Below are 24,087 nucleotides of genomic sequence, written 5' to 3' on the forward strand. Positions count from 1 at the left end.
TGCCTTGCTTATGAAGAACTCGCCTTAGTAACTGTGTGAACTCTCGTCAGATGAAGCTATATTGTATATAAGTGCAATATATTTTTGAAGGTTTGTAAATTTGTGTACATAGGAGTGATATATATAATATATATAAACCCTGCTCCTCGCCTGCGTGCCGCCAGTCTCTGCGACGAAGCCCAGCGAGAAGGAAGCCGCGTGCAGGGGACGCAGATACTGAATGGGGCTGTTTAAACCCGGACAAACCCTCACCCTCCGCCCCAGGGGAACGGGTTTGGACGCTGGCAGAGCGCCCCGAGGGAGCTGGGGGCTGAGCATTAATGGGGTGCATCCTATGGGGCAGCTGGTAGCAGGGAGTGCCAGAAACCTCCCCAAAGTGCCATGGTGCCACGTGTGTGCTTCTGAAGGAAGGGAGAGGCGCCCTCTGATCAGCAGCGAGCGAGGGATGCACAGGGGAGCGGCAGCACCGGGCTCTAGGGCAAAAACCCACATTATGGGGTGCCACGCGAGCAGGGAAGGGCAAGTGCCAGGGGTCCTTACCCCTCTGGTTTTCCTAGCAATGGGGATTCACCATGGGTTTGTCGTGTTTTTGGGCTGGGAAGAGCTGCATGTGCTTTGCCTAGGGCACAGAGGTTGCTCTGGCTAGGAAATCTGGCCGGGATATAGGGCTGCGAGACTGACACGGGTAGGGTTTGCTGCTTGGGGCAGGAGCAGAGCCCACAGGAAACAGGAGAGCCGCCTTTTGCTCCACTTGGCACAGGGAGAGCCCCAGCTGGAGCCTCGGGCCAACAGAGCGCCAGGGAGTGGGCTTAAATCGCAGAAATTCAGGTTTACACACTCAGAAGGTTGTTTTTTTATATATATATTTTATTGTTATTATTTTATGACTTAGACATGAGTGTTTTGGGGGTTGTGTTTGGGATCCCAAGCTGGGTCCTACGCTGGGTGCTGCCTGCTCTCCTCCGTGCGGGTTGACGGCCACCACATCCAGCATGAGGATGGATCCCAGGGCTCTGTGAGCCGCAGGAGAGCAGCACGGCACCGTGGCCCTACAGACGACGGCCGTGACCCTACAGAGAGCCCCTGCAGCGATCCCACAGAGCGCTCAGCCTGGCACTGGACCTGCCCCTTGGGCTTCCCTTCACCTTCCGGGGAATGGAGTTACTATGGCAAGGGAACTTTTTAAAGCTGATCTTTAGATACGGAATATATATATTTACAGGTTTTTATTAAAAATGGAAGTTTTAGGGCCGAACCTCAGTAGCTGTGGCTGTGTAGAGGTAGGGTGTGGGGTTCACGGCTGGGAGCCCCAGCCTGATGCTTGTTTTCCGCTGGGCCGCGGGTCTTGGAGCAGTAGCAGCGCTGCGGGGTGTGCGTTTCGCGGTCCCTCTGCTGTTTTGTAACTCGCCGTGTACTTCCCACCGCCCTATTAAATTTTATATGGTCCTTTCTAACCAGCAGCCCTTCATTCAATGGGGCGGGGACGTGGGCTGCACGGGGGGCTGTGTGGAGCTCCGTAGGCCCGTGGGGGCAGCACCTCGGGCTCTTCCCCTTCCCACCAGCGGCTTTTTGGGGTGCCCCCACCCCCAATGTCCCCAAAACTCCCCCAATTTAGGGCGGCCCCCCCCACACCCCGCTGCCCACGTGCGGCGCTGCACGGAGCTGGCGGGGGCGGCCGCCAGGCCACGCCCCCTCTCAGTGGCCACGCCCCCTCCGCGTCTAGGCCCCGCCCCCGACCTTTCCCCCAGTTTCCCGCTCCTCGCCCCGCCTCCCCCCCTTTCCCCCCCCTCCCCTCCCACGCGGCGCCCCCCCCGCCGCCAGCCCCGCGGCACGCCGCGATCACGCCGCCCGCCGCCTCCCATTGGCCGAGCGCGGGGCGCGCCGCGCGCTGATTGGCTGAGGGCCGCTCCCCGGGGGCGGGGCAGGGGAGGGGCGGGGGCGGGGTGGCCGCGCCGCGCCGTGCCGCCAGCCCGCTCACACCGCCGCCGCCCGCGGGGCCCGCGCCATGCACGGCTCGCCCGGCGCGGGGATGGGCGATGCGGCCCCGGTGAGCGCCCGGCGGGGCACAGGGAGGGGAGGGAGGGGAGCGGAGAGGATGGGAGCGGGGAGCTGGGGCACGGGGTACAGGGGGGGTAGCGAGGGGCAGTGCGGGCACGTGCTCGGCGGGGAGGGGACCGTTAGGCGGGGAGGGGGCGGGGGGGGTCGGGACATGAGGGGATATCGCGACCCTGAGGGGCCGGGGTCGTTATCCTGAGGGGATATCGGGACCTGAGGGGCTGGGGTCGGGCCCCTGAGGGGGCTACCGGGCCCCTGAGGGGCTGGGGGCGGTAACCTGAAGGGATATCGCGACCCTGAGGGGATATCGGGGACCTTGAGGGGGTTACCGGGACCCTGAGGAGCTGGGGTCGTTATGCTGAGGGGATATCACGACCCGGAGGGGCTGGGGTCGGGATCCTGAGGAGATGTCGTGATCCTGAGGGGCTGGGGTCGTTATCCTGAGGGGATATCGGGACCCGGAGGGGATATCGTTACCATGACGGGCTGGGGTCGGGATCCTGAGGCGATATCGGGACCCTGAGGGGATATCGGGGGTCCTGAGGGGATATCGAGACACTGAGGGGCCGGGGTCGTAATCCTGAGGGGATATTGGGGACCTTGAGGGGGTTACGGGGACCCTGAGGGGCTGGGGTCGGTAACCTGAAGGGATATCGCGACCCTGAGGGGATATCGGGACCCTGAGGGGCCGGGGTCGTAATCCTGAGGGGATATCGCGACCCTGAGGAGATATCGGGGGTCCTGAGGAGATATCGGGACCCTGAGGGGGCTGAGGGGCGGTTGTGACCGTTACCCTGAGGGGCTGGGGGCGGCTGCGGCCGGTACCCTGAGGGGAGAGGGGCGCTGAGGGGACCCCGAGGGGCCGGGGGCGGCCGGGGCCGGGTCCCTGCAGGGCTTGGAGCCCCTGGGCCCCCCTGGGCGCCCCCCCCGGCCCCTCCCGGAGCCGCCGCCTCGCCCCCGGGCGGAGGAAGCGACGGCGCCGCGGGGAGCGGGAGCAGGAGCAGGAGCAGCCCCCGCTTCCTGCCGCGGGGTGAGGCGAGGACAGGCGGGCCTGGCAGCGGGCACGGCGCGGCCGCGGGAAGCCCTTGTTTTATGTAATTATTATTTTATTTGGGAGCAGGGGAAGCCGTTCGCCTGAAACGTCGGCTAAAAAAAGTAATGAAATCCTGAAATAAGCGCTGCGCTGGCTCGGCGGTGCCGGCAGCTGGCCTGGCACCTCTTTGACAGGTGACGGGGGCTCACGCCCTGCATCGTGCTCGCCCGCCTTCCACTTGACATTATTTTCCGTGGAGATGTTTGATTTCTTTTCCTGAGCACTCAACCCCTTGGCTTCCTAATTTAGAGAGCCTTAACCCCTCCCTGTCCCTAGCCTTCACGCCCCTGCGCTGGGTGCCTGGTGTTTTAGGTGAGAGCCCTGTGTGGGTGGCTCGCTCGCTGTTTCAGATCCATTTTGTTGGAAACATTTGTGTCTGTAGTGGCAACAGCGTCACACACACACATCTGTGTCCCGGTGACACCACTCAGCTTGTTACTTGAGTCAGTAACAAAGCTCCTGGCCTCCGGTCCCAAAGTGCTGTCCCCCAAGGAGCAGGGCTCCCTGAAGGGTGTGATAACAACGCAGAGGTTCTTATTTTTTTAATTAAAAGCCCTTTTCAGCAGTGTATGAACACCGCATAGCAGCATGGGGCTTGAATTTCGCTCTGCGCTGCTGAAGTGTCTTTGCAAAGCGTGGTACCCTGAGCCAGAGATCAGCCCTCAGAGCATCTCACCGCCAGCCTGGAAGCTGCGCTCTCAGTGAGGCAGGACCGAGATTAGTGCTAAATACCAGCAGTCCGTGGGGTCTGGGAGACAGCCCTGCCTCAACGAGGTTGGAAGGAGAATTCTTCTCTTTTTGCTGGTGTGCAGGCGAGGGGTGTGTTTATTCAGAGCGGTGTCATCCAGGAAAGTAGCCCTGGAAACCCAAGCTGCGTGTTACACATATCAATTCCTTTCCTGCAAGTCATTTATTTTATTCTTTTTTGTTTTTTAAAAGAAGAGTAAGGGGGTGGGGAGGCGAGCTGGCAGGGGGAGGGGAAGAGTTGAGCCGCCTGGTAAAAGTCTTGCTGCGGGCCTGGGATCTGTTTCAGATGACCTTCATCGCCAGCAGACAGCGCGGGGGTGGCGGCAGCTTTGTCTGCGGACGCGTCCTAACAGCCGGTAATCCGATTGCCTTTAGGTTGACATTGTGGACATCTACGAGTCCATCCGAGAACGGCAGCGCCACGACAGCGAGAGGTCTTCCTGCGGCACCTTGGAGCAGAATGACATCGAAGCCGTCGAAGCCCTTGTTTGCATGAGCTCCTGGGGGCAAAGATCGCAGAAGGGTGACCTATTAAAGATAAGACCCCTCACGCCCTTCTCGGACTCTGGCGATTTCACAATGCACGCCGAGGCTACTTCTGAGTTACCAAAGGATTATTTGTCCACGCTGGTAAGAGAAACGTGACTGCAGAATAAGTCTGGAGGTTACAGCCCTCTGATGGGAAAGATGCTCACCTTGCTTACGTGTCCCTGCAGGGAATAGCCACAGCTTTCTGCTCTCTCTGGGTAGCAAACGTAGGGATTCGGGCAGGCAGTTTGGGTGCTGGCTGGAAGGTTCGCAGGATCCCACAGCCCTGAGGTGTGCAGGGCCACCCAGAGCAGGGTGCCCAGCACCACGGCCAGGCGGCCTCGGAGGAGACCCCACTGCCTCTCTGGGCAGCCTGGGCGGTGGAAAAACGCGCTTCCTGCCTCTGGGAGGCTTTGCAGTAAGAAAGGCAGAACCAGCCGCAGTGATTCAGCGCTGACTTAGCTGGAAGTGCTTTAGGAAAAAGGCTCCTGACGACATTTGGCTTCGCTCTCGTTGCTCTAAGAGAAAGCACAGGTTCCCATTATGAAACGGCGATTTTAATTAGCTTTATGCTGTGTTTCTACATGCAGCCTGCTGTTTCTCCAGAGCATTGGCCTACTCTGGCTGACTAATGTCAGCTGAATCACTTTTTTTGTTGTTGTTGCAATTTGTGTTGCAATAAACGTAGATAAAAAAAAAAAAAACAAAACAACAACAGCAAAAAAGGCAACCCTCTGTGCCATCGGGGTTTTAGAAGGCCCTATTTCAGCCGGTAGACTTTTTAGGTCAGAAGAAAGGAGCAGCAGAGGAAAAAAGGCTGAGGTGGCACCGCAGCTGGCTGCTGGGCTGCTCCTCTCTGGCTCCTGGCACTCAGCATTGGAACTGTCTCCTGAGCAGCACAGGAGCCAGGCGTGGGCTGAGTTTTTGGTATTAAAGGAGGAAGGAGAGGTGGTGGCAGCAAGAGCCCAGAGGGAAAGGAGTAGGTGAGGGGAGAGAGCAGTCTGTGTGTGTTTATCCTACTGCCCTGCCAGCTGGTGGGGGATTATTATTAAAAGACTGGGGCCTTGCTGGGAGGTAGCAGTTTAAACGGTACGGGATTGCTGTCACTGCTCTGCTTGCTGCGAACAGCAGAGCCCTCGTAGCCTCTTACAGCTGCTCCTGCTGCTGAGGAGGAGAAACCAGAGGGTTTTTGTAAGGCAGCGAGGAGACGTGGAACAGTCATACACAGCTTTACAGCCTGCCTCATTGCATTCCTGTTATTAGACTGCTTTTACGCCTGTTCCCAGTGGCCATCAGGTGAAGCAACGCATGTTTTAACTGCTTTCCCCAGCAAGCAGGCTCTGACATTCTGGGGAGGGGGCCAAATTTTCTTTTCCTTTAAAAAAAACTTTAAAGACCGTAGCAAACCGCGCTGTGAAGCTGCAGCGTTGTGTAACGGCGCTCTCTTTGTGCAGTGCATGACCCCGCCGCACAGCCCGGACTTCGTGGAGATGTCGGCCGCGATGCTCCTCTCCTCGCAGCTCACTTACTCCAAGCCGAGGACTGTCATGGCAAACACGGCCTCCTGCTCGCTCACCTCCACCACCGCCGCGTCCCCCGTGAGCAAACCGTCACTGATAAGCGTGGAGAGCCGCGGGGCCGAGCCCGCCGCGCCGCAGCCGTGCCGGGCCATGGCCACGAGCGTGATCCGCCACACGGGCGACAGCTCGGCTTGCCTCCGCCTCCCCGCCCCGCACGAGAAGGCGGCCGAGTGGTGCGGGGCGGCCGAGCGAAGACATTGCAGGGCGCCCCAGGACGCGTGCGCTGCCGCCGACGTCCTCGGCAAAACCTCCCCGGAGCATCCGCCCCACGCGCGTGACCGCGACGACCCCGCCACCGATAAAGGGCAGCTTCCAGCCCGCCCCGCTTCGCCGCAGCCCCACGTGGCAAAGAACTGTGACAGGGACTTGCAGAAAAGAGCCACCCCGGTGCCGCCCGTCCCCGTGTCGAGCCCCCAGGTTGTGTGTCAGATCTCCGTCCCCTTGAGCAGGCAGAGCAGCATGATCAACGCCTACGTCAAGCCTCCCGCTCCGGCGGTCTCGACTCCGATGAAACCCATCCTCCCGCAGACGGCCCCGCTTTCCCAGCCCGTGCTCATGGGACCTTCCGTGCCTCAGGGGACCGTCATGTTGGTTCTCCCCCAGCCTGCCGTCCCGCAGGCACCGCCGTGCCCGCAAACGGTCGTGACGGTGGGGAGCACCAAGTTACTGCCCCTTGCTCCAGCCCCCGTGTTCATCGCTTCCGGGCAAAGCTGCACCCCCCAGATGGACTTTTCTAGGCGGAGGAACTACGTTTGCAACTTCCCAGGCTGCAAGAAAACCTATTTCAAGAGTTCCCACCTCAAAGCCCACCTCCGCACCCACACGGGTGCGTACCGGGGGGATGAGCCCTGCCTTCGGGGTGCTGAAATGCGCGGCTCCTCCGGGAGGGGTGGGAAGGGGAAGGGGCAGGTGATCGGGGATCTTGTGCTCCTCTCGGAGAAGAGAAGAATGCTCGTTCTTCACGGGCGGGCAAAACAAGCCAGACTTTGTTCGGAGACCTCAGCTGACCCCGTAGCGTTAGCTGGCTTTCGCGGGCTGTAGTTGGAGCGAAGCGCAGCCCGCTGCGTGCGTGCGTGGATCGGGGTGGATCTCTGCCACCTGGACTAGGCTGAAGGGGATTGTGCAAGCTTATGTTTTGAGCGTGGAGGGATCTCCCAGCTGCAGCACAGGTGGTTGCCGTTCGGTTTTGTAAAGTAAAAGGAAAGAGAGAAAGTCAAATGCTGCACGTTTTCCTAGAGCTTTGCCTAGGCTAAAGGGGTGTGCGTTAAGGTTTTGGGCTACAGTGCTGGGAAGCAGCGCTGCTGCAGGAATCTAACTGTTCTCATTTACTTCCAGAACTCCCTTTGTGTAAGTAAATGGAAGTTAATTACAATTAGTAAGCGCTAATTTGCTCCGTAACACCTAGTTAGCGTGGAGGCAGTATAAATGTGTTTTACTTACCCTTTTTCTACCTCAGAGCTTCTATTACAACTAACTTCTGAGCTCTTGGAAGGGACTATTTTTGGTGTTGAAGGCCTAGGATAGCAGATTATTGGTATAGACCAGCTCATTTAAACATTTGCCTAGTTTTTTTCCTTGCCTTACTTCCCCCACCCTCTGGTTTATTAGAAGGCAGCTTCCATGGCAAGGCTTCCCAGCAGCTCGCCAGCTTGTCCGGGCAGTTCCTCTGGGAAAAGAGCTTAAACTCTGTGTGAAGCCGATAATCCGTGTAAAGCAGAGCTCGGCTGCTTCAGTGCGGGTTTGAGGGAAGCGCTGCAGGCTGGCGAGTGAACCTGGCGCTGCGGGACAGCCACGGGCTGGCAGCGGGTGTCTGCTGAGCATTGCTGATCCACAGGGAAGCCAGCCTGCTGCACGGCACCAGTGGGCAGAGCAGCTTCAGCTTGCTCCTGCTTCATCCCGCTCGTTCAGCTGCCACCACGCTCACCCAGTGCAGAGCTTCACCCCTGCAATGAGGACAGAGCTGCTGCGGTGCATCCTTTCCTCCGGCCTTGTTCTGCTCCAAAGGGATGCCGTAAATCTGGTCACGCGGTAGATGTTTATCCGGAGCTCTGCGGGTCGCGTTGGTTGGGACGGTTCCGATGTAAAGCAGGCACCGAGGTGACGCTGAAAGCCTGCCTGGCTGCTTTCAGTGCTGGCAGCCAGAAATGCCAGTGGTGTTTGGGCACGCAGGCGTGTAGGGTGTTCCTTGGTACCTCACGGGGGTATGCGGAGCTGGAGCGCTTCGGTGGGTCTGGGGGGTTGGATTCCAGGTTCCTTCTTGCCCACAATATTTGCTGATGCCGTGTAGCGGCCACGGAGCTGTGGCCGCGTAGGAGGGACGGGCTTAGAGGGATTTGCTTCTGGTTCAGTCGATAGATAACGTTGCTTTGTGAAGAATCATTTTTCTTTAAACTGGGCTTTGGAGGATTAAAAAAAATAGGCTTGATTAAAGATCATTAGAATAGATGTGAGGAAATAAGCAGAAACAAGACCGATGATTTTTATCTCTGAAACTGGAATTGAACTTCTACTTCAGCAAATGGTGACTTCATGCATGAGCAGTTCAGGGAAAAAGATCAGATTTTTTTTTAGGCTAGAACTTATAAGTTAGTTCTTCGATGAAATGGAGCATAATGACAACAAGTTGTGTTTCTTTCGTGTCCTGCAGGAGAAAAGCCTTTCAGCTGCAACTGGGAAGGCTGCGACAAGAAGTTTGCCCGCTCGGACGAACTGTCCCGCCACCGCCGAACTCACACGGGGGAGAAGAAGTTCGCCTGCCCCGTGTGCGAGCGCCGCTTCATGCGCAGCGACCACCTGACGAAGCACACCCGCCGCCACATGACCACGAAGAAGGTGCCCAGCTGGCAGACAGAGGTTGGCAAACTGAACAGAATCGCCACGGTGGAGAAACCCAAAAGCAGCGGCAGCAGCAGCGCTCTCGGTATGCTCATCCCCGTGCCGCCAGCTGTCTGCCAGGGCTAGGCTGGGAGCGCGCCTCCTCCTCCAGCTTCCTGAAAATCGGGAAGGGCTCTGCTGGCTGCGAGAGAACTGCCAGCGCAACCCTCCTCCCCCAGCGTGTCTGTGCACACTTCAGCTTCCTTCTTTTTAGGTCCTCGGTTATTAATGCGATGTGAGAAATCTGGCCTGTCTTTCCTCATCCCTTCCCTACGTGTTGTTTCTTTTTCCATTTTGGGGCAAATGCAATCACCAGCACTTCAGGAAAGCAGAACTCTTTTTGAAATGATTTCGGCAATAGGTTCAAAAAGTCACTTGTAATGCTTGCTGTTAATATTCCGATGGACAGTGAAACAGGGTGATTTTTAATTTTTATACTAGTGTTTTCTATACCAAATATATTTTGTATTTATTCATTTTGGTCTTGGTATGCAGGCAATTACTTGGCCTGCGTTAGTAGGGGTGTGCAGGACGAGACCCAGGGCTTTGGGAACTTTTTCAGGTAGCCTATAGAAACGCATTCAGAGCATTCTGTGAACGCATAACGTTTCAAAACTCAGTGTTTGGGGTTTTAACGCTTCGGGATCCCGATCCTGCAGCGGGCTGGTGCTGTTACACCCTCCTTGTGCAGGTGGCACCGGAGGTTTGAGATTTTGAGATCTGTGTGTGGCATTGTTTCAAAACACAACAGAAGCAGAATAAAAGCCTTGAGGATTCCAACCTCAGCCAAGCTCGTACCCTTTGTGAGTGGGGGGTGCTGTGATTTCTGGTAAAGCCCAAGGTGCCGGGCATTCCCAGGTCCATGCTTCACCTCAGCAAAGTTTGGAGGAGCCAGGCTGTTCTGCTGGAGCTGCTCCAGGGGAGGTACGAATACTGCTGAGCAGCCTTGACACTAAAAATGATCCTTTTGGTCCCATTAAACCAGCATATCAAAATCTACTGAAAACATGCAAAAAGGGCAAGATAACCTGTGAATAATTCGCTGGGTCTCGGGTTTTTTTTTTTTTTTTTGAACACAGGAGAAATGAGAAATTAAGTTTTTTATGTCTTGTGGATGCTTATGCACCTTATAGGAAACTCTTCCAGGCTTTCATTTACCCGTATCGAAGCACCAGAGGAAATACTAATCATGTCTTAACTTAAAAAACCAGCCACCGTGTCAACCCAATGATGCTCTCTATGTGGCCTTATACTCCCCCCTGTACTTTGTATGAAATCACCCTTTTCTATTAAATGAAATACTCTCCCCGCTGCATGGATTTTCTTTTACACCAGCTGCAAATGTGACCGGGGAGGGAAATCTCTGTTCTTACCCGTAAGCGTAGGGCTGGAGCCTGTGCCGGGTGCTCTGGAGCTCTGTGCCTCACCTAAAAACATCCACGCCCTGCTCCTGCCGTGCCGCAATCCCCCTGGCTGGCCTACGTGCCGCGCAGCGTGTGCACGTGCAGGCCTGATTTGTGCTCCCCGGGGCTCGGCCCAAAATGTGCTCGGGCACACTGAATGCCTGCAGTGTTACCCTTTCGGGGGCAGCGTCCCCTTTGCCACATTAACGTGGTGAAAAATGAAAGATTTCGGCTCTTTTTTTTTGCTCTGAAGTTCCCTAGAACAAGAGGTTTGATTTTTTGATGCTGCTTTAGCATGCTTATAACGGGGGAGGACTGTCCTGTCTCGATCTGATAGCCAATTCAGTACTTTGTGTGCGGCTTTTTTCTTTGTTTGCTTTTTTTCCCCAAAAACCAACCCTTTTTGGTGTCCGCCTGAGCAAACTGGCTTGGGAACTCCCTCCGTGATTTAACACAAGGTTGTGTTAGGTTGTTGCATCATGGGGAGGACCCGATGGGCTGACCCTACAAAATTTCCTGGCGGGTGTGGGAACACAAAGGCGGCTCTTCCTCCTGCAGATGTGCGCGGAGGGGTGGCTGGGCATTATTGTATGTATCTTTTTTAAATTCCTATTTAAAAAACTATGTAATATGACCACTTTTAAATCATAAAAAAGTGAAATTTCAGGTTTCCTATAAACATATGTTCCAGAACTGTGTAAAGACATCCAATTTAGGATATATATCCAGGCCAGGGGAAGACTTCAGGGCTTCACTGCTTCGCTTTCCCTCAAGCGCAGCCTTTTTTTATTTTTGTAATTGTTTACATTTGTAAGTGCCTCCGGCTGCCTCCCAGGTTAGGGCAGCGTTTATTTCTGGCCGCTACGTTTTGAGATGGCAGCGGCGTGGGAACAGGAGGGGGCACGGAAGGGAACGGGAGGTGAGAGGAGGTGAGGCGCTGCTGCCGGCGCTGTCGCAGCTGCTGGCTGCGGCCGTGAAGAGGCAAACACAGGTGGAAAACAGCAAATGGTGACTCAAAAAGTGGCACCACCGACTGGAGACGTTTTCTGAACAGCTTATTTGCCTTTATTGAGAGTTATGCAGAGTACAGATCCGCTTCTTTCCCTTACACAGATTTCAGGAACGACAAAGAAGCCAAAATACAGCTGCGCCCTGCTGTTTCCCCTTGCGCTTGCACATGCTTTGTGCAGATTTCATCTGGCACCTTTTATGGTTCAGCTGAAGGCAGAAATAAGGCACTTTTCTACTCCTGATAATAAGCAGCTACTCATAGCACATTAAGATGCAGGCAAAACAGAGGCAGAAACCCTAAAATACCAGGCTTCTCTGTCAGGGAGTGCTGAAAACATATGATTTTCCGTGGCGATCCAGCCTTTCTGATTCAGCTAATGATAAATTGTAGTGATTTTTCTTCTAGACCAGCTACGGAGGAGAAGAAACGCACGGGCAGGCCAGGAGCGATGGCTGAGAACGGGTGGCAACGAGCTGCTCTGCAAGGCCCTCTCTGAGCAGGTGGCCACGGTGAGGTGGCCCTGGGGACGTGTCTCCTGCTGGGACTGGGGGGAAAGCCCTTGTGCTGCGGGTACAGCACCCGCACCGCCAGGACAGCAAAAAAAATAAGGTTTTCCTTCAAAGCACCATCTCAGCAGAGCTCTAGTACGCCTTCGTTGGGAAATATGGTTTTCTTCAGGTCATCCTCCGTGCCTCCGGAGCAGTCGCACTGCCTCTCGCCCATCCTCTCCTTCCTCCTCCTCCTCCTCCTCCTCCTCCTGGCCGTGGCCCGTTGGCAGCAGCTTTCTGCCCCCCACTTTATGCTCAGCGGCCGTACTCCCGCTCGATGCTGGCCATCAGCTCCTCCTCCGCGCAGTCGTAGGACACGGCCGGGCGCCCCGCCGGCTGCTTGCTGCTCCCTCCCGGGCACCTGCTGGCGAAGGGCAGGAGTTACTGCGGGCATGAGGGGGAGCCCAGCTCCGAAGACACAAAAAGGCACTGATTTCATCTTGTGAATAGAACAGTCGCGACGCAAGTGGCTCGCTGAGACAGAGATACTCTAACGCATCAGATTTCCAGCTCTGGCTGACGTTTGCTATTACTTGGCACCTATTTCAGCCGGTGAGTTCATGAAAGCGAAGCCCTCGCAATGCTGCGCCTCACACTCCCGTAACCCCATAACCCTCTGGTGAATTATGGCCAGCTAAAGCTCGCCATAACCTTTACACCAGTTCCTCGCCTCGAGGCTTTCTGCAGAAAGGTGTTTGGACTATTTTCTGTTTGTTTATTTCAGGATTTGCCTGCCCTCTGGCTTCCACCCCTTTCGATAGGGCTGGACGTTACCTGTAGGAACGGCTTGCGTTTCCCCAGGTCTGGTATTTTGCACTTCTGCTTTGGAGATGTGTAAGATAAAAGGTTAAAAGGTGGTTTTGTTTGTCCGGGCTCTCATGGGCCTGAACAAACCCCTCCCCAGGTTTGGTCTCTGTGTGTGGGCTCTGCTGGGCCCACGATTCACTCGGAGGAGCTCGGGTATTAACACGTCTTCACAGACCTGCAGCTCAGCGCGTTCAGTTTGTGCCCTCCAGGAACAGGTAAGTGAGAAATAAATGGTTTTGTAGGGCAGTCAGTTGGTTACCAAAATGAGGTTTTCATATCCGATGGCATGGCTCTAGCTCTATCACCGTTAGCATCTACGGCTTACCATGTGTCTAAGGATGAGCTCCATCTCATCCTTGGCCTTGGACGAATTTGTCTCAGCATCCCTTGGGGAAAAAAACTGAGAAACCTGGTTATGGGATGAGAGCTGCCCCAAAGCAGGTAAGCGTGGAATGAGAATTGAAGGAAAATGCTCTGAATTGAAGGAAAATGCCCTGAACTGAAGGAAAATGCCCTGAACTGCTTTTCCAAGGAACCTTTCTCATATCTGGGAGCTGCTTTCACAAACCCACAGCCATCTTTGGTAGCCAGGAGTGGTTCTCCTTGGGCACAGGGGTGTCTGTAATGTTTCCGAAGCAGGCACTTGCCCGTTGGAGCAAGCCGCACGGAGGCAGCTGCACCTTTTAAGACAAAAAGCCCAGCTGGCCCAGCCTGGCAGTGCTCGTGCCGTGCCCCGTGCATGTCAGGAATAGTTTGATGTTCTCCCGGGAGCCACCTGGCCCCCAGCTGGCGTGGCAGCCGCATCATGTGGGCCTTGGGCTATGGACATTGCACCCTGCCCTCGGCTGCAGCTTCTCCTGGCAGCTCCCGAGGAGGATTTAGCCAGCGGGCTCTGCTGTGCCTTCCTTTTCCTCCTTTCTCTTCTCCTGAAGGGCTGTGAGCGCTCTGGTTTCTGCTGCAGCAGCAAATAAGGGAGGAAAGCTGGCAGCCAGTGCCCACAAGCCAGCAGCTGCAAAGCGAATTCCTTTGAATTTGAAAGAATCGGGAAAAGGAAATGGAGCAATCTGACTTAAACACCCAGCTGGCACCTGATTTATTGATATAAACCCTGCGCCAGGACAGTCCAACTAATTTCACGTTACATGGTGGGTCGGGTCGGAGGCAGAGCTCTTGGCAGCTCGCTCGTGGACCCACAGAAGAGCCATTGTTTCTCCTAACGACTGCTAATTCCTTGCTGTTAATTATTCTTCATCCCCTGGCCTGGCTGGTGACCCCCGGGCACGAGAGGAAGTCTCCAGGTAAAATTCAAGCTGGGTGAAACATAAATGTGTGTTTTTAAGAAGGCAAAAGCAAAGCCCACTGCCATGCAGGCCCCGGAACCAAGTGGGATGAAGGGGGCAGCGTTCACTTCACGAGCAGGGCCCTGCCCAAGTTCCTTCTCTCTGCTATTGTGGCAAATCTATCTGTCGTTTAATTTGGAAAAACAGCAGTAAGTCTGAAAAAGAGTGGCTCCATCTGCTTCAAAAGAGAAACTTCTCCGCCCTGAGGACAGCAGTGTAGGCCTCAGCCTGGTTGTCAGGGCCTGGCCGCACGGAGGCCTGAGCGTGGCTCCAAGCCAGAGCATGGGCAAGGGACTTCATGAGGCCCTCCCAGCCCCATCCTTCATCTCATGGGCTTGTTAAACAAAGTCTGGATTTGATTTGAGAAGCCCCAGCACACCCTGCATCTCCTGGAGTGTCTTCAGAGAGGGCTAAGGCAGGAGGGACGCCACCACGTCGAGGCGCTGCCTGCTGAACCCAGCCGAGGGCTCTGAGACTTCCCGGCTCAGAAAACAGCAGGCCAGGACGCCGAGGGAAAAATTATTCAATATCTGACTGTTTTGGGGCAGGGAGAGAGCTGAGAATTAGCAGTGCCAGGAGAAGAGCCTGGTGGGACAGCAAAGGAAAACAGGCCAAGGCAACCCATCAGGATGTCTCTGGGTATCTGAGGGCTAAAAAGTTATTAACAGCTTGGAGGGAGTTAAAAAAGCAGCAATAAGGATGATTTTAGAGGCCAAAGCAAAGCATTTAAGGCAAGAAGAAAGCAAGACGTGTGCTCCTGTCCAGAGTCGGAAGGCCCAGAGCCACAGGATGGCCATGGCTGAAGGGACCTACAGAGGTCAGCCAAGTTAATCAAGTCAGCCCCAGTGCTATGCCTGGAAATGAGGTGGGATGAATCCAGGCCACGGGTTTTTATCATTCTGCTGAGGACAGGCAAGTCCAGGATTAATCATTACAACGCCTTCTGCAAGACCTCGCGGCTGGGAAATGGGTCAAAGCCACGGCTGGGCAACTCTGCTCGTGACACGGGGCTTGGGAGCAATTAGAAAATCATTGTAACAATCCTGGGCCGTGTCATCCGACCTGTGCACTGCTACGCTTAATGGGGTCCCACGTGAATTTTTGCAGTCCGTGCCCACCCCCAGCACCCACCACGGGTGCCTGCTCTCCTGGCCGTGGTTCTGCAGAGTCTCCTTGTCTCCTTTTTGCTCCCCACTCAACATTTATTTCTTTAATTGGTTGTGCAGGAATTCCTCCAGCCAGGGAAGGGAAGGGAAGGGAAGGGAAGGGAAGGGAAGGGAAGGGAAGGGAAGGGAAGGGAAGGGAAGGGAAGGGAAGGGAAGGGAACTCACTCATTGCTGACGTTGTTGTTCTCTGTGTCGGGTGGGCTTCCAGGTAACACAGCCTTGAAGAGAACAAACATCAGGTATCTCAGTGGCAACATCTGGGAGCTGTGTTCAGCTCTAGGGGGCTGTGTTTGCACCCCAAACAACCTCTGTGAAGATGACGGAGGTGCAAGAGCATCCCTATAGTAGCAACAGTCCTGCCAGCTCTCCTTCAGCTTTCTGGGCACCCGGCTGGCTACCGAAGCCACCATGTGTTACGTGCCAGGCACAGCCCCAAAGCCAGGATTTGGAGCCTGGAAACAGCTCCTGGGGCTGGCTGCACGAGCTGATGGCCAGCAAAGAGTTCCCTTCTGGTCACAGAGCATCACTTCCCAGCAGCCTCCCACTGCCAACAAAATATTCCACATCCTGAAGCATGCCTCATCCTCCTCATCCTCATCCTCCTCCTCGTCCCCACCAGGATGCTGCTGCCCCAAATCATGGGTTTCAGCTCTTCCCACCATGGGACCCCTCCTTCCCACACTGCGGGTGGGTTTGGCTCACGTTCGGCTGCCTTTTCCCCCCCCCCTTTTTTGGCTGACTGCTGCACGTTACGAGCCGTACGTGTCGTGTGGGTGGAAGGCAGAATTAATTACTCATCGGGACAGAGCGGCAAGATCTGCTTCCCTCTGCAAAACCCGCTCCCACCTTCTCCCCGGGATCCGTCAGCACCGAGGCTTCTTTCCCAGGAAAGTGGGAGCATCAAAAGCAGCCCGCTGGCCCTGCTGGCACGGCAGGCAGCACCCTCCAGCGACGCGAGAAATGCTGTGGGTGGCCAAGCAGCACCTCGGGAACAAAATCCAGGGGAAATGGGTACGGGAGGGAAAGGACGGGCCCCTCTCCGGTGCATCCTCCAGCTGGGAACGCGTGCATGGCGCTCGGTTTGGGTCAGGGGTGGTGCCGGGATCAAAGTGACCCGTGCAATGTCTGGGCTCAGGGGGGGACACACTTTTTGGCCATGAATAAAATCAGGAAGGAAAGGCAGAGATAAATTGCGAGATCTGGGCGATCAGATTTCTGTGGCCAGAGGCCTGGTTTGGCGAGGGCAGGAAACCGCATCTGCCGTCGGCTGGGGGCGTCCGGCAGCAGGGTGATGCACTAAGGGGTGGAAAACGCCTGGTTTGGGCTGAAAAACCCAGCTTTTGGGACTTAACCAGGGCTTTGGAGACGTGCTGCACCCCAGCAGAAGATGGTTAACGCAGGCTCTGCCTGTGTCACTGCAGCACCGCGGCTGGGCGGTGGATTGCTGCCCTCCTCTCCTCACCCCACATCTCCTCCTGCCCCCCAGCTCACAAACCTCCCCGTGGGAAGGGTGGGACAGCGGCTTGCACAACACCCTAAATCCTAAAAAATCCTAAACTAAATCCTAAATAATCCTAACCCGCATCCTGCGAGCTGGCACGGAGCCCGTGGGGCTGCTGCCCGGGAGGGACCACAGCCACCTCGGCGCAGGTAGGAGCCCAGCTCTGCCCTGCAAACCTCCCCCTGATGGTACGAGCTCTCTCCTTTTGCCGTTCCCAAAACTTCCTTTCTTTCGGTTTTGTTTTGTTTTGTTTTGTTTTTTCCTTTAAGACTCGCATAAAACTGCTTTTTGTGCTCGCCGAGCCTCCCGCTTGCCGACTGGGTTTGCGTGCAAATCGTCACCGTGCCATGGGCACGCGGTTTGGTCGTAGAAAAAAAGCAAAACAACCAAAAGTATTGCATCCTAAATACTTATTTCTGTCAGTAAATCATGGAATCATAGGATCTTTTTCGTTGGAACAGACCCTAAAGACCAGGAAGCCCAGCGCTGCCAGTCCCACCACTGTACCACGTCCCTAAGCCCCGTTCGCCCCTCTCAGGACCCCCAGAGACGCTGCTGCAGTGGGAACGTTTCACCCACACTTTGGGGCTGGCGGTGCCCCTGCTCGGGGTTTTTTTTTCCTTACAACCAGGACACAGCTCCCACAACAACAACTTCCAGCGAAGACGAACGATGCCAGCAATTTTTGGCCCCAGCACCAGCTGTAGTAACGCAGGGCACCCCGAATTGCAGGGGACCCACACGGATGGTGGAGCCCAGCTGCACACGGGGCCACCCCAAAACCAGACCCTGTGTCTGACAGCATTGCCCAAACCCTTCTTAATCCCTGTGGGTCCCTTCCAGCTCGGACACTTCACAATTTCTGAACCCCGCGGCGATTTCCGAGCAAGGGGAAAGAAAACAAATCTCTGCTTTTCCCCTCCCCGGAGGAAAATCCAGGAAACGGAGCAGTTCCTGAACCAGCTGCAGCGGCCGGGAACCATTTGGGGCCGGTTCCCTTTGGGGTAATGGAAACCCTATTGATTTTGGGGGGCTTCCCGAGGAAACAACGGGGACGAGGAGCAACTCGGGGTAACACCGAGCCCCCAAGGGGGGCTGCGACCACCCTTGGGGTTTGAGGGGGAGAGGATTTGGGGTCGCTGAGGGTCCCGGGGGGGCACTTACCTCCCTCGGGGGGCTGCCGGGGGTGGGCAGCGCCGCCGCCCCCTCGCTCCCCGCCGCCGCCTCCGCCGGGCTCGGGGTCGCCCCCGGCCCTCGGGGGTCGCCTCCGCCGCCTCCCCCCGTGGCCACCGGGCCCCGGCGGCGGCTGCTGCCGCTTCCCATGGGCTCGGGGAGCGGAGCCGGGGCCGGCTGAAGGCTGGGGCCGGCCCCCGGGGCAGGCGGAGGGGGGCGAGGGGGCGGTCAAGAGGCGAGGGGGGAGCGGCGCCGGGCGGGGAAGGAGCCCCCGGGGAGGCCGGGAGGAGGGGGAGAGAATGGGGAAAACGGGGGAAGGGGGGTTATGGGGGAGCCTTGCTGTCTTATCTGCCCTTTCTCCCTTTTCCCTAGGGGTCCAGGGGGTTGTCTCTATTCGGGGAGGGTCCCCGGAGGCTGCCACAGCCCCGAGAGCAGCCACGGGTTGGGATCAGCCCTTCCGTGGGGTGTCCCCCAAAGCCTCCCCAAACTGGGGGAGCCAGGAGGGCGACGCATTTACGGATCACTCGCAGCCCCTGCGAGATCCCCAGCCACAACAGGGGACCCTCGGGGGGTTTTTGGAAACTCAGGGTGCCCAGCACCACGTCCAGGGCTGGTGACATGCCCCAGGTGACAGAGGGGATGCTCTGGGCTCCGAGGGGTGGCACGGTCCCAAGCGGTGGCACTGCCTTCAGGCCCTGGCCACCAGCAGAGCTCCCGGCTCCCTGCAGGCCTGGAGCCTCCTGGAAAGTTTCCTGGCGGCCCCGATGGAAAAAAAAATTCCCTGCCTGTGGGCAGCCCCTCGAATCCGCCTGGGCTGACGCCGCCTGCGCACAGCCTGCGTCCCACGGCGAGCTGAGCCTGTTGGGTTTGGGAGCAGCTGGGGACAGGGAGTGTTGGGGCAGCGGTGACCCAAAATGCTGCCGGGGTTTATCCAGGAGACAGGGAGATGTTTCCCTGCTGCAAAGTCTGCTGGGGACTAAAACGAAGATTTTCAGAAAGTTAAAAGCCTGGTAAGGCCATGAATTCTCAGGAAAAGCAGCAAAAATCAGCTATCAAATCCCTTTTTATTTTATTTTGATTTATTTATTTTTTTTCTGTCGGCTTTAAGCACGGTTTCCCAGCAGGGCCGGTGTTTAGCATCCTGGCTGATCTTCAGGAGCGAGGGCTGGCAGCTGCGGGTGGCACCCAGCCAGCGGCCATGACATGGCCTCGGGGGAGGCAGCGGCTCCGGGGCCCTGCTGGGGGCTGCTGCTGCCACAGATTTTAACATTGCTGTTATCCAGCAAAGCCACAAGGGCTGGTTTGCCCCGTTGGGGTATTTGCTGGGCTTTGCCGGACTTCTGAAATCAATGGTTGAAGCAGAGTTGAGAGGTGCAATTGTCTGGGCCAAATCTCCCTTTCTGATCGTATTTTCAGGTTGCTCATTCCCTGAGTATGAGAATAAAAAGGAGAATAAAAGAGAATGACTGTCCTGACCCGTGTCCAAAAATGATGACAGCAGCTGGAGAGCAAGGAGGGATGACAGGGCACGGCGGGGTGCCAGCGGTCACGATCCCTATTGCAAACAAGGAGTGTGCTTGCTGGGTGAACTAGCAGCTCCTCTCACCATGATAACCAAAACAGGGCTGGGGAACTCTGCTTTCTCATGTTGTCTTCCCACCCGAGCTTTTCTAGGGCACTACAGGTAGCACGTTGAGCAAGCTGACCTTGTGACAACAAGCATTACACTACGTGTTTTGATTCTGCCTTTTTTTCTGACACTGGATTTTCTATAAATCTTCAACAGATATATTCCCTCAGCATAAGAGCAGCGGAACAAAAAGGATTTAAACCCAAAGTTAATGTATATATCATGTCAGATCTGCTCTCTGCAGAGCCATCGGGAAAACCTCAATCTGTCCCACTGCGAACTGCGGGGCTGGTGTCACCCTTCGGTGAGCAGGTTTATTTATTAATCTGCCTTTCTAGCATTAACTCGTGTGCAGCAAGGAAATGTGTGCATTGCTCAAATTGGAGCCTGCCTCTACCATGCAATGGGACCGCTAGCCTGGCCTTCAATTCCTTTTCCCTGATGTAGTCTTCACCTGGGTTTGCTACAGTTCTGGCACCAAACCTGCAAAAATAAAAATTAAAAAAAAATACAGTTTTGATGGTTCTTCAGGCTCTGATGTAGGGATCTCACATCCTGCGCCTCTAAGCCCCAAGAAAAAAAATATCCGTGAGGTGGAGGCCGGTGGGACCCAGAGAGGAGAGGTCCTGGGATGGATGGTGGGAGCTGTGGGTTGGTGCCCCCAGCCCTGCCCCATCCCTGGGGACAGCAGGCCTCAAGTAGCTGCTGGGCGTCCCCTGCAGCAGCTGAGACGGTCTGGAAAGGTGGGAGGAAAATATGAGCCTACAAGGTGGGTGTTTTCCAGCAGGGGAGGCCGGTTCCCTTGTTGAGGAGCTGTCCTACAGCAGGATGGAGCCCAGGACACGCTGGAGGCTGCCCCTGTGTAATTAGCGGAGCTGGGCTTTGGCTCAGGACTGGGGTTTGACTCATCAGAAAACCTGCTGAGAACACGTATTTAAATAAATAAACATAAAAGCCTATTTTTAAGAGTTATCCTTTCAACACCTCTGGGATTTCGCTGCACCCTGAGCACTGTCAGGAGAAGATTTCCCTTCCTGCAGCCCACGGGTTAAGGGCAGGGCCCTGCTTTGCCCAGAAGTCCCGGCCCAGGGAAGGGTTATGTTTTATGGGTTTCACCACCATGTCCTTGTGCATTTTTCCTGTTGGTACCGCAGAAGGCTGTGCCACGGGAGAGCTTCTGCCACCAGCTGCTGTGGGGTGCGTGTGCTGGCCCTGCTGCCCTGTCCCCATGTGGGGCTCACAGAACCATTAGGGTTGGCAAAGCCCTCCAAGACCATCTGGTCCAACCATCCCCCTGCCACCAGTGTCACCACTACACCATGTCCCTAAGCACCACATCCAGCCTCTCCTTGAACACCCCAGGGATGGTGACACCACCACCTCCCTGAGCCGAGGAGCTCCAGAGGCCTGTGGGTGTATGGAAACACCAAGAGCTGGGCCTCGGGGCTGAACCTCCCCTCCCAGTGCAAACTTTGCTCTGGTTCCAGTTCTGGGAGCTGTTTCTGCCCCTCAGTGTGGCCAAGGCTGAGGTCTGAAGACCGGCTGGTCCCTGGTGTGGGGCAGGCTATGGGATTTCAGCTGGGCAAGGCCTTGCTGGGCTTGGACCTCAGCTCCCTCAGCTGAGGCTTGCTGGGTGGCCGTGTCCTCAACGCGGGGCTGGGACCCCAAGGAGAGCAATCCCTCAGCTGTGTCTCATCCCAGTGCCACCAACATTTGGGACAATCTCCCTAATGGGACAAGCTGCAGCTCGCAGAGGTCGGGGGTGACACCAGGCCTGCTCTCACAAGATCTCCCAGGCTTTGCTGCCTGGGCAGCATCTGGCTCGGTTCCCCAGGGGTTTTAACCCGCAGGGAGGAAAAAACCAGCCGAGGTTAATATCCCACCAGCAAGCAATGAAGCTGACCTAGTATTCAGCCACCCGCGTGAGTTACGGGAGCTGGCAGGGCTGTCCCCTGGCAGCGGGGCCCTGCTGGCTGTCCCCGTGTGCCCTTAGCCCACTTCAGGCTGGAGCCAAGGCAGCGCCCCACGGTCAGAGGCACGCACTTGGATAATGTCAGCGGCTCCGGGCCTGGAACAACTCGCTGAGAGGCTGTAACGTGATCGTGCCTGGCCTCCACCAGCTGTCCTGGTGCCAGCCAGCCCGTGTCCCCGAGGGGACGCAGCCACCGGGGGGATCTGTAGTGGGGCTGCCCATGGTGGTGTGCATCCTGCCCTGGGGCTCGATCTGGAAGCATCGCTTCTGCTGGCAACAGCAGCTGGGAAGAGACGGTCCTGTCATCCACCTGGGCTTTGAAGTGCCAAATGATGTGCTTTTACCTCGAGGGGGAGCCTCGGCCTTTTGCTGGTTGCAAGAGCTCGTGCGATTTTTGGTATTTGATGTCTGAAGAGACGCACAGCAGGGAAGGTTTTACGGACAACAGACCCGTCTTCAGAAAGTGCTGGGTCTCAAAGCCCTAAAGTAACAGAACAATTCAGGCTGTTAGGGACATCTGGAGGTCTGAGTCCAACCCTCTGCTCAGATCAGGGCCAGCTAGGTCACACAGCTCAGGGCCTGGCCCAGTTTTGAGTCCATATCCTCTCTGGGAAACTTTTTCCAGCATCTGACCACCTTCACGGTGAAAGCTTTTATTCCACAAACATAATCAGATTTTCCCTTGTTCCAGCTTGTGGCCATTCCCTGGGTCCTGGATCTCCTTGGAGGAGAGCCACGGATGTCCTCAATACAGCAGAGCACTGACAATAGGTTAAATTTGGACAATCAAACTCTGCTTGGGGTTTATTTTCCCAATCAGCATGCAACTGGGAAAAAAAATAGTTTGTGCCCCAACTTCTGACCTGTGAAAAGTGAATGAAATGATAAGGCTTGCTCGTTTACCTTTCCCACAGGTGAATGAGCCCACAGGTGTCAGTGGGCTACTGAAATCCTATTGCTCAGGATTATTCTGAACATTATTTGTATGGCCACCAGTTATCAGCGGTCTCACAACATCTGTGGGACATCCCCAGGGGTGTGCTGATGCCATGGCCTCGTGGATGAGCAGTGAGGGGCAGCCCTGGTGCTGTTTGTGCAAGTTGGTACCTGGGGATCACTGAACCTGTGTGGGCAGCTCATAAATACGTCAGGATAGGAAATAAATGGCTGGAGCAGGAGTAGGAGGGCAAAAGATAAAAACCAAAGCCTGATTTCCTGCATGGTGGTAACCACGGGCCTGAGCTTATGAGAACATGGAGCTGGACTGTTCTCTAGGGCCAAACAGGGAGAGGTGATGTTCCCACTGAAAATGGGGAAAAGTTCCCCACCCTGTGCGTGGTTAAGCACTGAGGAGGCTGCTCAAAGAGGCTGTGGCGTCTCCATCCTTGGAGGCTGTCAGAACTTGCCTGGCCTTGGGCAACCTGCGCCGATTTGGCAGCTGGGGGCTGGAGCAGGTAACTGCTGGGAGGCTCTTCCCACCCGAATTTTCCTTGCTTCGTTTGAGGAGGAGGAGGAGGAGCAGGAAGCCTCCACAGCGTCCACCTAAGAGGGCTTTTGTGTTGCTTCTTTTTTTTTCAGAGGGCTTTTGTGTTGTGGACAGGCCCTGGCTGCCTTTATTTACCAACACAGATGGGTCCTCTGAGGCCACGCTTGTTTGCAGGGAAGTCCAAAGTGCGCTTATCTGGGTGGCATTGCTGGCTGGGTCCCAAGCAGGTGGCCAGCATCACACCAGTCCTGTGGGAACACGAGCTGGAAATGCTCCCTGCCCGTGCTGGCGTTTATTTACAGGGATGGGAACAGGGCAGATTTACAAATTCACCACTCCAGGGGCCTACCCTGCACTAGAGATGTGGCCAAACCAGGGCTGGCTGCGCTGAAAATGGTGAACTTGAGTTTATTGCCCTGGCTGTATGAAGGTTTAAGCATCAAGGGGGTGGTGCCCAGGAGGGAAAAGCTGTTCTGGAGCCGGTGGAAAGCTAGAGGTAGATAAGGGTGTGTGTAATCCGAGGGGATGTGGCAGATGTGCGTGGCTGAGGGTGGAAAACCTAAGCAGAATTGGGAAAACAGAGTGCCTTGTGAGGACAGACCCCAGGGAGCAAAGATGCTCTGCTTAGAAAAGTAATTCCTAACAAAACTGTGGGATCTGTGATATTATTTATTCATAGTCTGTACACTCACGTGATTTTCTTCTACTGTTCCTCTGCTTTACCATAGGCCCAAACTGCTTATTACCATCACATCAAGATAACCTCAATTGACCTCCTATGCCCCTGGTTGTAAAATCTGTGTGCAACATTACCTGGACATCATCTCTGCATAAATCCCCTTCTTTTTTCTTTTCTTTTCTTTTCTTTTCTTTTCTTTTCTTTTCTTTTCTTTTCTTTTCTTTTCTTTTCTTTTCTTTTCTTTTCTTTTCTTTTCTTTTCTTTTCTTTTCTTTTCTTTTCTTTTCTTTTCTTTTCTTTTCTTTTCTTTTCTTTTCTTTTCTTTTTTCTCTGAGGCTCTCATCACTGCTCAGCCAGCCCCGGGATGCTGTGAAATACCTGGGTCAGTTCTCAGCAGCACCTGAGCAGTGCTCGCAGACAAATTTGTGCTTCCTAAACCTGGGGAGAAATTCCCAGAAGGAGGAGGACTGGTGCCTCAGGTACTTCTAGAGATG

General features: G+C 55.6%; 2 protein-coding genes and 1 long non-coding RNA gene across 4 annotated transcripts; 2 read left to right on the plus strand and 1 right to left on the minus strand.

Annotated features, from left to right (window-relative positions):
• Positions 1-1,968: 1,968 nt before the first annotated feature.
• KLF11 (KLF transcription factor 11) lies at positions 1,969-10,688 on the plus strand. Its single transcript, XM_082757887.1, has 4 exons — positions 1,969-2,047; positions 4,271-4,525; positions 5,878-6,829; positions 8,651-10,688. The coding sequence occupies exons 1-4, from the start codon at positions 2,006-2,008 to the stop codon at positions 8,962-8,964; spliced, it is 1,563 nt and encodes a 520-aa protein (XP_082614013.1). The 5' UTR covers positions 1,969-2,005; the 3' UTR covers positions 8,965-10,688.
• Positions 10,689-11,318: 630 nt separating this feature from the next.
• CYS1 (cystin 1) lies at positions 11,319-17,999 on the minus strand. Of its 2 annotated transcripts, none has more exons than XM_082755720.1 (3): positions 17,819-17,999; positions 15,319-15,371; positions 11,319-12,201 (listed from the first exon to the last, which is right to left on the minus strand). In XM_082755720.1, the coding sequence occupies exons 1-3, from the start codon at positions 17,975-17,977 to the stop codon at positions 12,096-12,098; spliced, it is 318 nt and encodes a 105-aa protein (XP_082611846.1). In that variant the 5' UTR covers positions 17,978-17,999; the 3' UTR covers positions 11,319-12,095. The 2 variants fall into 2 exon arrangements, with proteins under 2 accessions (XP_082611846.1, XP_082611845.1); XM_082755719.1 differs by having other exon boundaries at positions 11,319-12,204.
• LOC309875933 lies at positions 17,137-20,448 on the plus strand. The gene is made up of 3 exons (XR_014317098.1): positions 17,137-17,658; positions 19,244-19,761; positions 20,245-20,448. It is a non-coding gene; the product is annotated as an uncharacterized lncRNA (long non-coding RNA).
• Positions 20,449-24,087: the final 3,639 nt, after the last annotated feature.

Source organism: Aythya marila (genome assembly GCF_965140915.1).
Source record: "Aythya marila genome assembly, chromosome: 3".
In the NCBI taxonomy this organism is placed as follows: Eukaryota; Metazoa; Chordata; class Aves; order Anseriformes; family Anatidae; genus Aythya; species Aythya marila.